Source organism: Cryptococcus neoformans, chromosome 6 (assembly GCF_000149385.1).
Source record: "Cryptococcus neoformans var. neoformans B-3501A chromosome 6, whole genome shotgun sequence".
Lineage (NCBI taxonomy): Eukaryota > Fungi > Basidiomycota > Tremellomycetes > Tremellales > Cryptococcaceae > Cryptococcus > Cryptococcus deneoformans.
The window spans coordinates 793,836-807,955 of NC_009182.1; the positions used below are offsets into that span (position 1 = coordinate 793,836).

Sequence of the window (14,120 nt, forward strand, 5' to 3'; positions counted from 1 at the left end):
ATATACCTGCTTTTCTACGAGGAGTGTGTAACTGGTTGTTCAAGACTGTTGCTGTTCTCACGCAGCCTGCCATTATTATCAGCCGGTAATTTTGATAGTCGAAGACAAATGAAACGAAAAAGTGATAACAAAATGTAATTCTGCTGTATAATCTTTAGTTTATGAATGTCTAAAAGAGATTTAAGTCTGGCTCTGCGCCAAGTATACCAACCAGTTTAGCCTTGAGAGAGAATCTCTACTACATGTTACATCGTGTATGCTATATAGTAACGAATGATCTAACTGTATGTACCACGATGGAAAGGCATGCCAACGTAGGTAACCCATCCAAGTCCCTCCTCACAGCGTATTACATGATCGTACATCCCTCGTCTGCCTTCCCCAAGGAATCTACCACCCCCCCAATATCCCGCGACCGAGGACCAGTCTGCTTCCCCTCCAGATCGACGACGAGGACACCAGTGTTCTCGGGATCAATATATGCAGAAAGGTTGTATCTACAAATTACAATCAGCTCCAAGGATCGATCACGGATAGGAAGAGAAAGGGAAACTGCAGAACGTACTTTCTCATCAAGTTCTCAACAGCAGGTTTAATTTTTGCATGTCCACCTTGTGAATGGATACCCTTCCCAACAATGATCCTGAGCTCCTCCCGTCCCTGACGTTGACAGCCAGAGATGGCAGCTTCCGTCCTCTCAATGGCCTCCTTAACGTATAAACCATGCAAATCAATGGTACCAGCTGGTGAGTCTTTGTTGTTTTCTGTAATGGTGGTTTATAATTTAATAAAAGCGGCAAGGTTCCCGATATTGCTTACCGTTGAAGATCCACGCAGAAGCTTGATCGTCTAACTGGTCTTGTGTGCGTTGATGTGCTTTTCCTTGGACAGAGAGTTCATGAGCCTTGGCACCATCTCCAGCTCTGTTCTGGGTCAGATATCGCGGAAACACTACTAGGTAACTAAGATCTTACTGGTAGGCTGCCTGAGACGCCGCGAAACAGCTTCGCAGAAAAGTTATCAGTCAAAACTCTGCATCTACCGTCATACGCGGACACATACCGATGAGCCTCATCTCCCTCCTTCCTAGCTTTATTTCTCAGCTCGACGTAATGCTGATTTGTTGCATTAATTTGATCATCGTTCATATGCTGTTTGAGATGCGTGAGAATCAATCACCCTCGTCAAGCTGACGCTTGGGACTCACTTGGCTTGCAGGAGCATGAGGACCGACAACGCCCCCTGCAGGGAGATGAACTGGACTAGGACTACCAGTTGCATAGCCGTTTTGGTGCGGGGGCGATTGCCATCCTCCCTGTTGTTGATGCATTGGAGATTGCCATCCTTGCGGATGCTGCTGCGGCTGGTACTGTTGCTGCTGACCAACGGCAGCTACATTGGCCCAGCTCGGCTGTGATTGAGGGGGATATGCTGTTTGTTGCTGATTTACAGTGCCTGGGTAACCATATTGTTGATGTTGTTGCTGCTGTTGTTGCGGACCTGTAGGCTCTTGAGAGCCGCAACATATTTTTAGTAGGCTTGTAAGTATGGATACGAGAGACATAGCGGGCAAGTCTGCAAGCTGTAACGACTGAGGAGCAAACAGGGTATTGCATTATAAAAGTTGTAAACAAACCAGCGAAAGCCAACCCAGCAACAGGATCAATTCCGTCGTGTCCCTATTTTTAATCCGTTCAACATAAATAGATGCCGATCACAATTTGGTTCCGCCAGTAACGATGGCCACAAAGGCAGGAATTAACCCTGCATGGCACACACGCAGTACATGGCAATTGTGCAGAGCTTTCGAGTAACCGAGTGCCATAAACGCTGCAATGTATGATGCTAAACTGCCCTAACAACCATTCGTTCAGTCGACCAGCCGAGCCCCACCATCGAAGAGCCTCACATCGAATAGCCAACCCCAGAACTTCTTTCGTTCGGCTCATGTACCCCCATGCCCAGGTAGCCTGCCTCCAAATTGATCCCTGTCCCGTCCTTGAGTATTTGTCTTTTTCACTTGATCTTTTTCTTTTTTCTTGTCTACATCTCGACCCCTGGCCCTTGAGACTTCTTCTGCCCACCACGCTTCCATTTCGTTGCTTACTGAGATCCTCTGCACGCTGGCGTCGGAGAGCATTTCTAATGTTTTGGACATTTTCCGAAGCTGCGCCTCATAAATCAGCAACCCAGGGACCGTATACGCAGCTAAATATATATCACTTGATGCTCGATGGCCACATAGTCTCGTTGCCTTAAGGGTGGATTCCTGAAATTGTATCTTAGATGTAAGAGAAAAGCTGGGCGAACTTGCTGTAATTCCACGGCACGGTAATGTTAACACTGTTTGTTGGTGGGCCGGAGACGGGACCTCACGGCTGGCTTGCTAAGTGCAATTCTCATTCCCCTGCGCAAAAATCAGCCTTGTCTCATCCACCGATAGCGTTCAGTTTACCGAAAAATGACGTACTGTCTGTAGAGATTTATCACGTCTTGTTGCAAGCCTGATCTAACCATGTTGCTGGGATCTCTGTCTCTTAAAGTTGACAGCTATAACGGTTGGCTTTGTGGTAGTTGGAGTCCAGAAGAGGGGAGCCAACGAAAAGCAATGAAACTACAAACTCCACGAAAGACAATACGTAGTAGCAGGTACGTGTAGTACGTAGGGAGAGAAGAAGAGAAGAGGAGTAAGTGGAGGCAGCAAGGCGGAGAGAGCCGAATGACCGGTTTGATTCCGTCGAAGTTCATCGCGCGGTCAATGGTGGTCGCTGTCGCGGCCTCAGCTACGTATCGACACTACGACATCCACTTTCATTTCCCATTTCCCATCCACGTCTCTTCCTCAGCCCACAATGAACACCCTTCTCCAGCAAGTACAACAACCGTCAAAGCTCGACACGCTCGCCGCCGCTGAAGACGAGTTTGCCCGCTCAGACCACGCCGCCTGGGGAAGTATGGCCGGCTTCGGTAACCTTTCTCGAACAGGGAGTGTTTCTGGCATGAGTGTGCCCCGAGTGCACGATGTAAGTTTCTGGAAGAGTTGATTCCACAGCATCAACCTGATAATCTGTGTTATAGCCTACTTCGTTCCTTGACATACATACCGATTCAATGTCTGCCAACCCAGAGGCCAAGATCAAGATTGCTCACGGCACAACGACTCTCGCTTTCCGCTTCAAGGGAGGTATCATTGTCGCCGTGGATTCTAGAGCTACTGCAGGGAGCTATGTTGGTGAGTATGGTGTTTATCTGGGTAAATCGATGCACCTAATGACGTTTCCTCGTAGCTTCCGGCACTGTCAAGAAGGTTATCGAAATCAACAAATTCCTGCTCGGAACCATGGCCGGTGGTGCGGCGGATTGTCAATACTGGTGTGTCAATAGCTGATCACTAAAAATTACTATATTCACGCGCTGGTTAGGGAAACGTATCTTGGCATGCAGTGTCGACTGCACGAATTGAGGAATAAGGAAAGGATTTCTGTTGCAGCTGCATCCAAGATCCTTTCCAATATCGTCTACCAATACAAAGGGATGGGATTGAGTATGGTCAGTCGCTCTCTCGTTCGGCAATTCAGAACTTTTGCACTGACATATTGCCTCCTGTAGGGTACCATGGTTTGCGGCTGGGACAAGACTGGACCATGTATATTCTACGTCGACGATGATGGGCAAAGACTTAAAGGCGATCTCTTCTCTGTTGGTTCGGGTAGTACTTTTGCCTATGGCGTGCTCGACCAGGTTAGTGTTGTCAGGCCATTACCATTTTGAGGAGAAGTCATTGACATAATTCAGGGCTATAAATGGGATCTTAGTGACGAGGAGGCTCAAGAGCTTGGACGACGGTCGATCGTTGCTGCTGGTCACAGAGACGCTTTTTCTGGTAATACCTGTAACTTATACCACGTCAGACAAGAGGGCTGGGAATTTATTGGTACGGCTTTTTTCCTTCTATGGTTTTGATACGAAACTAAATGTGCACATCGCAGGCAACTACGACATCAACGAACTGTGGTATGAATACGAAGGGAAGAAGAAGGCTGCTCGGCAAGCGGCAGTTGGATCTCCCATGGCGGTGGAAGCTTAGACGGTAGAAGGAATGTAATGCATGTATACATAATCGTGTTCGCATCCATCCCTTGTACGTCTTTGGGCTGTCTAGGTCATCGAATGGAAAGATGTACTTCATACTTCCCACATCACTTGCGTCGCGTACTGTCTGGTTAATTGACAACTCGAACTGACAACCCGTACCTCCCGATTAACTGACAACCCGTACTTCCTTGATAAAGAGACAATTCCTGTGCAACTTCAAGAGCGCCCCCCAGACTCCAAGGACGCAAAATTATGTGTTACATAGCTATACAAGTAGTGCTCTATTGTACAAAATTGATTGCCTGGTCTAGCTAGTAAAGCACCAATGCAAGCATCTCATTCATTTGCAGTTTACAAACATTTAACATTTACAGATTACAACCAAGAGTGCCATCCTGTGGGACGATATCAGTGAACAACGAAATACAAAGATAGTGCGTTAAAACTTACCCCGGAAGATAGTCGCTAAATTGTTTACGTCCCGAGCTTCTTGGATGAGCTGATTGACCCGGTATTGTACTGACAGCTCCTTCGAAAGATTTTCTCTTGTTTCCCTCATGATCCTGTCGGCCTTTTCTTGTCCACGCTCTGGATACATTTTGTGATTGCCATCTTGTGCTTTCTTCATTTTGTCATCCACCATCCACGTATGAAGTGGATCTTGTTTGAATACTTCCAGGATGGTAAGTATGACATCTGAGGAGTCGATGAGGGTCTGGAGTACAAGTTGCGAACATTGTCGGAATGTACCATTCACCCCAGTGACACCTAAAGCATCGACTAAGTCATCTGTGAGACGAAAAGGTACAAGCTCAGGGATTGGGAGTATACGTCCCTAATAATATCCAGTTAGCTATTGGTGAAATCATTGGCATTATTACTTACTGCCCCGAAAGCAATGCCAAAATCAATGTGAACGAGCTCCCCTGTACACTCGTCCATGAGGATATTGGAACAGTGCCTGTCACCTATTTCCAGAACCCAACCAACAATACTTGTCACAGCAAGGCTCCGAGCATAAGTCAGTCTCATCGAAAACCAAGCCATTGGATCACGATATTTCTCAGTAAATAAGTGCCGCATGACAGGGCGGAAGCGTTTCTTCAGTTTTGTCCACACTTGAATAATCTTTTCGTCGTTGTTTTTTACCGACTGCACTTCCTGCATCGCCTTTAAAAAATCATGGGAAGTGATGTCCTTGGGATGATATCTGAAGATGGCTGCGTCAGCAATATCCTATTTCGTCCCTTACACTTACTTCTCATGGGCTGGTGGTAAGTACTTGATCAGAGGTTTCGTGCCCACGACAAACTCAATTACGCCAGTAGCTTCTGGGAGGGCCAATACTCCATATGTTCTGTATCGAAGTTTCCTGGAACGAGTTTGACGATTTCGATTCAGGAGATCGTTGACAAGAACGAAAATTTGCTCCATTACTGCATCCTGCCGGAATCCGTCGTCTTTCTTAAACTATACAAAGCAAATTAGTTCAGCCTATTCAGTCAAGAACTAGAGCAAGACATACCAGTTGAGTATATTTTTGTCCGTTGGAATCAAAACATGTCATGACTTTGGGCCTGGATAGCCCGCCAGCCCTTGTATACCACTCGGAGAAGTGGTCGAAGGTGGCGATATCTTTGTATTGACAAGTAACGTCTATCGATGGGGTGCTAGTGGCAACAGGTATATCTCGGGGAGCCTTTCTAAGTGGACTGTCACTTGGAAGCTTGTACTCCAAACGCTTATCTTTCTCGAAGAAAGAAGTCCATTCCATCGCAATTGCTACAAACCTTTTCATAGATTTTGCTGCACCAACAGCCAGCCGATTTGACGCTGAACTTGCCAATCTCCTCATAATGTCATCAGCCGCACTCTTGCGCCCAAGCATTGAGGAGTTTGTTGACTGTGGCTGCTTATGTTCCCAAAGCAGCGGTATGACATGATAAAGGGTATGATAAGGGTGATCCTGACTCATTCGGAACATAAGCCCATTGAGAGTGGAATTAAAGATGGTGGGGGATTCTGGGCGGTGAAGACGAGCAGCGAGCTGAGGACCAAGGAAAATGAATTTGTATGACGGCACTTTGTGAGCGGCGCGAGAAAAGGTCACATTACTTTCTTCATTTTCGTCGTTCTCGAGCCACAGAGTAACTAATCGGGTGATGCAGTCGTTGAAGTTATCGCTCATGCTAACAGCCTCCGCGTAGAACTGTAAAGCAGCGTTAAGGTATTGCTTTTGCTGCATCTCAAACTTCTTCAGTTTTTCTTCATCGCGTTCAGCTTCGCGAACGGCTGAATCTTTTTGGTCACTTTCACGAGCTCGAGATTGTCTTGCTGAAAGTCGCAAAGCCTGAGAAGCACGAAGTTTGCTGTACTCTTTAAGTTGTTTGACGTCGGCCGAAGATGATTGGCTAACATATTGCTTATCTGCAAAGCAGGCGAACTGGTAAAAGATTTCTGCGTGCTCTGATACATCCGCTGTCGATCTCTTGATAGACTTGGTGACATTTGAAAACATTCCGAAGATTTCGTTGGCTGCTTTGAGCCGAGCTTCCGACGCCCAATGAGCCTAAAAGACGTATAAGATATGATATTCATCTCGAAAGTCTCAAGAGAACTCACCAAACGTCCTTCAAGAGCAGGGATTCTCTGTCCTTTGGATTTCTTCTCTTTCTCCCGCAGGAGAAGATCCTCCAACAACTGGATAGCTAGTGTATGCTCCCCTTGTTTCCACAACACTTCGCAAAAAACGTCCTGCGCCTCATCTATCACTCCAACATCGGTTTGCAGTTTTTGTAAAGCTGTCAGTGAATTGATAGCAGCTTGGAGATTGTTCGACTTGAGAGCTAGCCTGCTGAGCTTGATATGACACGTGCTTTCTGCTTTAGTCACGAGTTCCATTTTGGGAGTAAGGGCATCGCCGATCATATCTTGACTCTCGCGTTGCTTGACTGAATCAAACACTGAAAGACGAGTAGCAATTATTCTTTCGGCACTTGCAAACCTAGTCGTCGTGATTAGCAGTGAGATGGGGGATGTGTTCTGAAGTGCACCCACTCAAATTTATCATTAATATCTTGTAGATCGCGAAGGGTACCCCTATCGATTGCTTCTTGCATGCCTTGTTGCAGTTGAGGGTCCAACCAGCGATTCAACTCTCGGAGACATAATAAATTTGTTACCGTCGATTGAATAGATGTCAGCATTTCCTTCTGAAGGCCACCCAAACGCGTCATTTCTGCGCGTACCGCCTTATCAACGATCTTGGAGGCTGACTCGTAGCTTTTACTACGGTGAACAGCACTCAAAGCCGAGTACAGTAATCCAGAAGATGTTGCGCTAGATTCCCTACCGATAGGAAGATTCCAGTCGCCTGTACGCCAGCTCAAGTCGGCAAAAAAAGGATCATCCAGAGGAACAGACCCGCTCGTTCTAGTTTCAGTAGCCACGACGGATGCAAGACGAGATAGACCGATGTCGTGAAGGTGATGAAGGACTGGAATAGCCGATCTAGAATCATTCCCATCAACATTGTAGACTGCTCCTGCCCATCCAAGCGCTTGCCAGGACAAACCCTCGTGCTCAAGTCGGCGTCGTAGGGAATCTCGGATGTCCTTGTTATGTATGCCGTAGAAGCCGTCGGGATCTTCCACATTACTGTAAATGTCGTACATTATCTGCGCATCATTAGCCAAGATTGACTGTTAGAATGATTCCAGCACTTACCTGCCGTACTCTGGGTTCTGCAAGATCTAATGATTCCCCTTGGTCATTCGCAAGCTCAAGGAACAGTAATGCCGAAACATACAAACCGCATTTGACTGCGGCTTTGCTTAGATCGACAAAGTTTACAGAGAGCCAAGCGTTATAACCTAGCATTCCTGACGTGAATGGATGTTCATATCTTCGAAGCTGAAGGACGATGTTGACTATTGACCGTACAGCCTCTATAGAGGCAAAAGGGTTTTGTAATACAGTTTCAAAATGTTCTGAGATGGCTTTCGAGCGCTCGGAAGACATGGAACGACTGCAGACGAGAGCTGCGTGTACAAAATGCCCCAGGAAGTGGTGAAGAGGAAGGAGTGGTGTTGACAGCAGAGGTTCGAAAGACAAAAAGAACTTGTCATGTTGTGATGCGGTTTTGCATAGGAGTCTCGAAAGTTCAAGGGACCAAGTGGCGAAGTGTTCTGCCTTCTTGTTCCAAGTCGCATTGTTTATGACACCATCAAGCTTCATGGCCTGACTTTGTCTAACAGAGCCGATCGGGATGGGAACGAGAATCGGTACGACGTCAGAGACATCCGCGGGGAGCTCTTTCAGGTCCTTTCCAGTAAGGATTGGCTTCATTCTTTGCAGGCAGCGGTACGCGGCGGACCTGATCTGCGGACGACGATCATGCAAAAGCTGCACCATGGTTTTGCACATTGCATGATAGAGTGCGTTCATTGCTTCTGTTTTTTTGTGTTCCCCAGTCGTAGCATTGAGGGCTTTAGAGAAAGTGTCCTGACCGTAAAAGTTCAGGGAAGGCGCCCTCACCTCACCGTTGCAGAGGTAGAGGAGATCTTGAAAGGCATTTATGCCTTCCTTATCCCAGACACTACTTATTTTATCCTTTAAAGACCAAAAAGTCGAGTCAACAAAGACTGATACGACGTCTTGCCCGTGGTCTGCGTCAGCGAGATGAAGGAAATGCTTGCAAAGCTGGCCAGCATTGTGCACTGCGTCATTCTGACTCAAGTCATCCAGATCTCTTAAAGACAGAGGGGATGCGTGTACGGATAGACGGCTTCTTAGGCTATCAGGCCATAGAGCGACAGCTCGTTCAAAAGCCTCTTGGCTGATTTGCGACTTGAACCATTTCGGACTCATTTTAACGATCCAATCCTCGAGTGCATCACCCATCTGGTTAGGCTGACTGCCCGGCGTACCAGACCCGCCGAGTTCAATGCGAATTTCGCCAAGCTGGCAAAATATGTTGACCAATTTTGAAGGCGTCGAGGATAGTGACTCAAGCCAGTCAAAAGCCCACATCACCATGGACAGTACCGTACGACAGATGTCCGGCTGGAGTAAAAGGGTTATGGTCTCGGTAAGAAATGCCTCCCAGATAAGTGGACGCTGAAGCGTCCCTTGATGAACTGAAAGGAGCATTGCCAAAGCTCGCAAGTAACGCCTTTGCTCACTGACGAGAAAGGCATTGTTGATGAGGGATGTGAGGCGTAGGATAGCAGCAAAGGTGAACGCATGGAGAGAGATACTGCTATAGTTCTTTTCTAGAAACCTGCAGACGTTGTGAATGCTTTGAAAAGATGCGGCCGGGTTGATAGCTTTGACTCTTCCCGTCTTTGCATTGTCGTGCGCCATCATCTGGGCGAACGCGATCCCGGCAGCGGACTCTTTCTCCGTCTTGTCAAACCAAGCGACGATTTCATCGACTGACGACTCTAGATCCATCAACTCCCATAAATGAGCTGCCACTCCGTTAGCATAGCTATGGAGAAACTTTTCGGCGGCGTCAGGGCCTGATATGCCGGGGAAGCTACTGAGGAGCGCCAACGCCTCGGCTTTACACTTGTTCATGCTGACGTTCGTTGCTTTATCATTCGATAAAGGCAGTACCATGGCCATGGCTGCAGCGGCAACAGAAAGTTGAAGCGCAAGGTCTTCGGGCAAAACGCCAGCTGCGTCACAGGCGGAAGTGAAAAGCCCAATTTTACCACAATAGAGCATGTAAGCTCCAGCGTGTTCCAAACAGGCGGTAAAGAAGGCGGAGCGGTTGGAAAGCCCAAACAATCGGTGAGTGGTATTCAACACAAACGCGATGGCTGACGACCGTGAAGTATCATGACTGATGGTGGTTGTAGGCGCATACGGGAGATAGAGTGCCGTTATTGAAGGAAGACCGAGTCTGCGCGCTACGGCATTGAGGCCCGCCTGAAGATGATCACTATACTCGGTACCACCTATTGCCGCTTCGTACAAATCGAAAATGACCGTTTGGCGTTGTTTGGCAGAAGCGATGCAGCAATTGAGTTTCCACAGTACGTATGAGAGGTAGTGCTCGGCGAATGTAGGATCACCAGCCTGTGAGTTTGAAACTTGATCGTAGATGATTGGGTGTTCGGAAGGATGGATGGAGGGTCGATAGAGGGCGCTGGCAGCCGTGGTAGCCGCCCGCGCTCGAACTCGCATATCCGGATCGCTCAAAGACTGGGCAATGTAGTGAAACAGATGGTTTTCATCTTCCATGCTCACATCTTGCTCCTCCTCCTCTGCCTCTTCCTGCACCATACAATCCGCCCACAATTTTGACGCCGAGTCGTAGTGCAAGAACGCTTCGATAAAACGCAGCATGGCCAGTCTGACTCTCCAGGAAGTGATGGATCCCGCGGTGATCTTGGTAGCGATATAACAGACGAGACGCATGGCTTCGTCCTTTAGATCATCGTCGTTGCTATGATCATTCCCCATCCATACTGGTGCGGAACATTTCAGGAATTCGAGGCATAGCTGCAAAAGACGTTCATCTCGCGCATAGCCATAACTGTTGAGCATGTTACCCAAAGAGGCAACCACAAGGTCGACGGCATCGATCCCTAGCCGCAGCCATCCTTTTTGCATGGCTTCGCATATCGCCCATCCGATCTCTACAGCCCGTAATCCGTCCGCTTGCAAAAACGAATTGACTAGTTGCGTGTCTTTGTACGCTTTTGACTGAGCGCCGCCGGCGGCACCGGCGCTGACAAGCATCACGCCTTGAAGACGGAAAGCCACAGCGGAACGCAGCAGAGATGTAGAGGCTCTCAGTTCGGCAGCTTTTTCAGGCAGAGGTGCGCTCGTGGTTTCGCCGCTTGCAACCGCAAAATCGTCATCGTCGTCTTCCCCATCGTCGTCATCATCATGCGACAACTGTGTTGGCTGACCACTAGACGTTGATGAAGACGAGCGGGTGATGACTTGCAGGCAAACGGAAAACAGTCCTTGAAGAGCGGCCGAGACCTGCATTTTTTTTTTGCGTTTTCTTCGAATCAGTAAAAAAAAGATTAAAACAGGAGATTTTTCAATCAACTTACGTCGGGCAGCCTCCAAATGGCGTGTACCAAAGACGCGGAATTTGACTGTGATTGAAACGTAGAGAGAGACGATGGCGTGATGGCCGTGGGCGTGGGCAACAGCGTTGATGGGAACGTGGGAGGATACTGCGTGAATCGCTTGGGTGGATCGCTAGACTCGGCTTCTTCTTCCTGCGGTGGCGTATCGTACATGGTGGGCGGTAAAAGATCCTGGCGTATCCCCGACTGAACATCAGGCTTCACAAGGATCGGCCAGTCTTCCTCTTCTTCTTCTTCTTCTTCTTCTTTTACAAGCGGGACATCCGCAAGACATCTCAGACCTCGCCACACGAGGTCTAACGAGGGTATAGAGAGATCCGACGAGGTCAGCGACGGTTTCAAGAGGTGTAAAAGGCGGATTGCGGCATTGATACAAGCCGCGTGGGGGATATACCCATCCAGCTGGAGTAGACCTTGAAAGGCAAGACCGAGGGCTACGAGATCGACACATCGTCGAGGACGTTCACCGGAGCTGATGACCGGCTTGGTTTCCCACTGCGCGGTCGTCGCGTTTAGTATGCTGAGCAAAAGCTCTGAGAGGCGGCGTGGTCGACCGCCGAGGAATGTCGAATGGTTCTCAGAGGCCGCGAGGAGGGGAGTTGTATGCGAATCGTCTAATGGCGGTGGTGGCGGGGGTGGTGTGGGACAAGTATGGTAGAGCAGAAAATCACGGATGGGTTGTGTTTTCGCTCGTTCCAGCGCATAGCTAACGACGGCCGAATCGGGTAGAAACTCTTTCGTGACGGGCTCTGCCAGCGGGACATGATACTGGATCCTGGAGACGGCCGAAAAGAGTCTCAGTATATCCCCGGGCGTGGCTTGATCGAGCCTCTGATCCATCTTGTCCCTCTCGAATTTTTCTCTAGCAAACGTCTTTTCCAGCCATGACAGTACCTGCTCTTCGAGGTTGAGCGAATACAGCTGGATATCCGATCTGGCGGCTTCGAGTGCGATCGAGTACAGTGCACATACGGAATCGTGTGCGGTGGGAGGACCTTGGACGGCGATAGTTGTTAGCATAGTTTGTATTCCCCTGATCGTTGATGGCGAGTCCACCTTGTCAAACTGCAGTAGGACGGCTGCGGCGTGCGATGCGGAACGAGATGAACCGGGTAAATGGCATTTGCGCAGAGCAAAACTCCATACTTGCTTCCAATCATCTTCTTGGTCGTCGTGGCTCTGGCCGTCGCGGCTCTGGCCGTTGTGGCTCTGGTCGTCGTCGTTGTTTTCGTTTGCGCCGGCGGTATAGGACGACAGGATGATTGTCGAGAGAGCAATATAAGCCCAGGACTGCAGGGTCTCATTGTCGTCTGTTAGAAGCGATACCAAGGTCCGGCGGATATCAGACTGAATGTCCTTGGCGAGTTTTGACCAATGCCTGTCGATGACAAAGACAAGTGTTTGGAGTGCTATAAGCCGAGATTCTGGTCTTCCCATGCCGACGGCAGAGATGAGCGAAGCGAGCGGGTTTTCGAGTTTACGTCTTTTGGACGGGGTGCTTTGACGACTGGGTGTTGCCGTGCTTGGAAAGGCTCGCGTTTGGTATAGCTCGAATACACATCAGTAGCCGCCCGAAAAGTAAAATGCCAGACTCACATGGAGGCACGCGTCGCAGTATATCTCGATCGCCGTCCATGAAAGCGCATGGTCGACGGTAAAGTGATGTCCTGCTGAAAAGGACCGAGTCTCAAACGGACATGCTGCAAAGTGATGACGGCCTCTGGCTGCTACCGTCTTCAGCCTCATACTGCCCAAATCGAGGGGCTCAATTCCTCGCGACATGGTCGATTCTTTCGCAAGCATCTCCATCAGTCGCTCGACGTTTTCCGTGACGTCTTGTGCTCGCTGGAGCTCGGCGCTGTGCGCAAGATGAGGCAGAATTCTATGGATCGCGATTGCTATTTGTTCAGGTATCCGTCTATCGCGATCGCGCTCGGGCGCTGCCCAGAGGGTGACGAGGTGCGGAAAGATCTTGACGCTGCCGAGCAAGAACAAGTCGCGGCAGTTGAGTTCCATGTCGGAGAGGACGGTGTTGAGTGCGGTCAAGAGATGGAGGTGGTAGATGGTGACGTGTGGGTACATGGTGAAGAACCGGCGGATTTTGAGGACGATGCCGAGCCCGACTTTCTGGCCTGCGGTCAGCGTGTCGCCGCTCTTCATGGTGGGCGGGACGATGGGCGACACGGTGCTGCACAGAAGAGCGGGGATGATCTGTACCAGGCTGGACGTGTTCAGCGTGACCGGCGGTCTGTGCGGCGGCACGTTTTCCGCGTCCAGCCGTTCCAGCTCGGCTGCGACACCCAGCATATCCGCATCGTCCATCTGGTCGTCGGACACGTGGTCGTCGCCCAGTATGGCCGCGAAACACATGGACATGAGGGCGAGCCAGGTGTGCCGGTCGAGGCTTTCCACGTGCGGCGGGTAGACGAGCAGCGTGCTGAGCGCCTTGGAGTAGTCCAGCAGGGCGGGCGCGAATATGCGGGGCGGCAGCACGAGCTGGTGGCGCATGTGGGCGACGAGGGCGATGAGCGGCTTGCGGGCGATGAGATGGACTGCCTGCTCGGCGACGAGCCTGACGATGCGGATGGCGTGGGCGAGGCGGGCGGCGGCTGGGATGCTCAGCGAGCGCGATGCATGGCACGGACTCACCCTGGGCGTTGGAGCTGCCGCGGAGGACGGCGCGTTTCTCGAGGGCGACGGCGCGGAAGAGACAGTGGAAGAGGGCGAGCCACGGGGCGCCGCCGTGCGTTGCGGCCGCCGCCTGGAACACGCGCAGGTTTTGCGCGTTGGCGAAGATGGGCGGGAGCAGGGCGTGTGCACGGGCCCTGTCCTTTGCGCTGTCCGAGGCGCAGAGCGAGAGCGCGGCGTGGAGGCCGCTGACCGAGTCCATGGGGGGGGGGGAGTGGGGGGGGG

General features: G+C 50.0%; 3 protein-coding genes across 3 annotated transcripts; 1 reads left to right on the forward strand and 2 right to left on the reverse strand.

Moving 5' to 3' along the window:
• Positions 1 to 349: 349 nt before the first annotated feature.
• Positions 350 to 1,564, reverse strand: CNBF2620 (hypothetical protein; the record flags this gene model as incomplete). Its single annotated transcript, XM_769740.1, has 6 exons — positions 350 to 497; positions 566 to 764; positions 820 to 923; positions 975 to 1,004; positions 1,063 to 1,151; positions 1,208 to 1,564. 6 exons carry the CDS (start codon positions 1,562 to 1,564, stop codon positions 350 to 352), a joined length of 927 nt encoding a protein of 308 aa, XP_774833.1.
• Positions 1,565 to 2,852: 1,288 nt separating this feature from the next.
• CNBF2630 (hypothetical protein) lies at positions 2,853 to 4,087 on the forward strand (the record flags this gene model as incomplete). The annotated part of the gene is made up of 7 exons (XM_769741.1): positions 2,853 to 3,023; positions 3,079 to 3,232; positions 3,288 to 3,372; positions 3,423 to 3,549; positions 3,610 to 3,741; positions 3,796 to 3,934; positions 3,990 to 4,087. 7 exons carry the CDS (start codon positions 2,853 to 2,855, stop codon positions 4,085 to 4,087), a joined length of 906 nt encoding a protein of 301 aa, XP_774834.1.
• A 383-nt stretch (positions 4,088 to 4,470) lies between these two features.
• CNBF2640 (hypothetical protein) lies at positions 4,471 to 14,097 on the reverse strand (the record flags this gene model as incomplete). Its single annotated transcript, XM_769742.1, has 12 exons — positions 4,471 to 4,490; positions 4,546 to 4,930; positions 4,981 to 5,305; positions 5,354 to 5,565; positions 5,621 to 6,664; positions 6,718 to 7,099; positions 7,153 to 7,772; positions 7,822 to 11,094; positions 11,169 to 12,370; positions 12,398 to 12,739; positions 12,956 to 13,816; positions 13,857 to 14,097. 12 exons carry the CDS (start codon positions 14,095 to 14,097, stop codon positions 4,471 to 4,473), a joined length of 8,907 nt encoding a protein of 2,968 aa, XP_774835.1.
• Between the last annotated feature and the right edge of the window lie 23 nt (positions 14,098 to 14,120).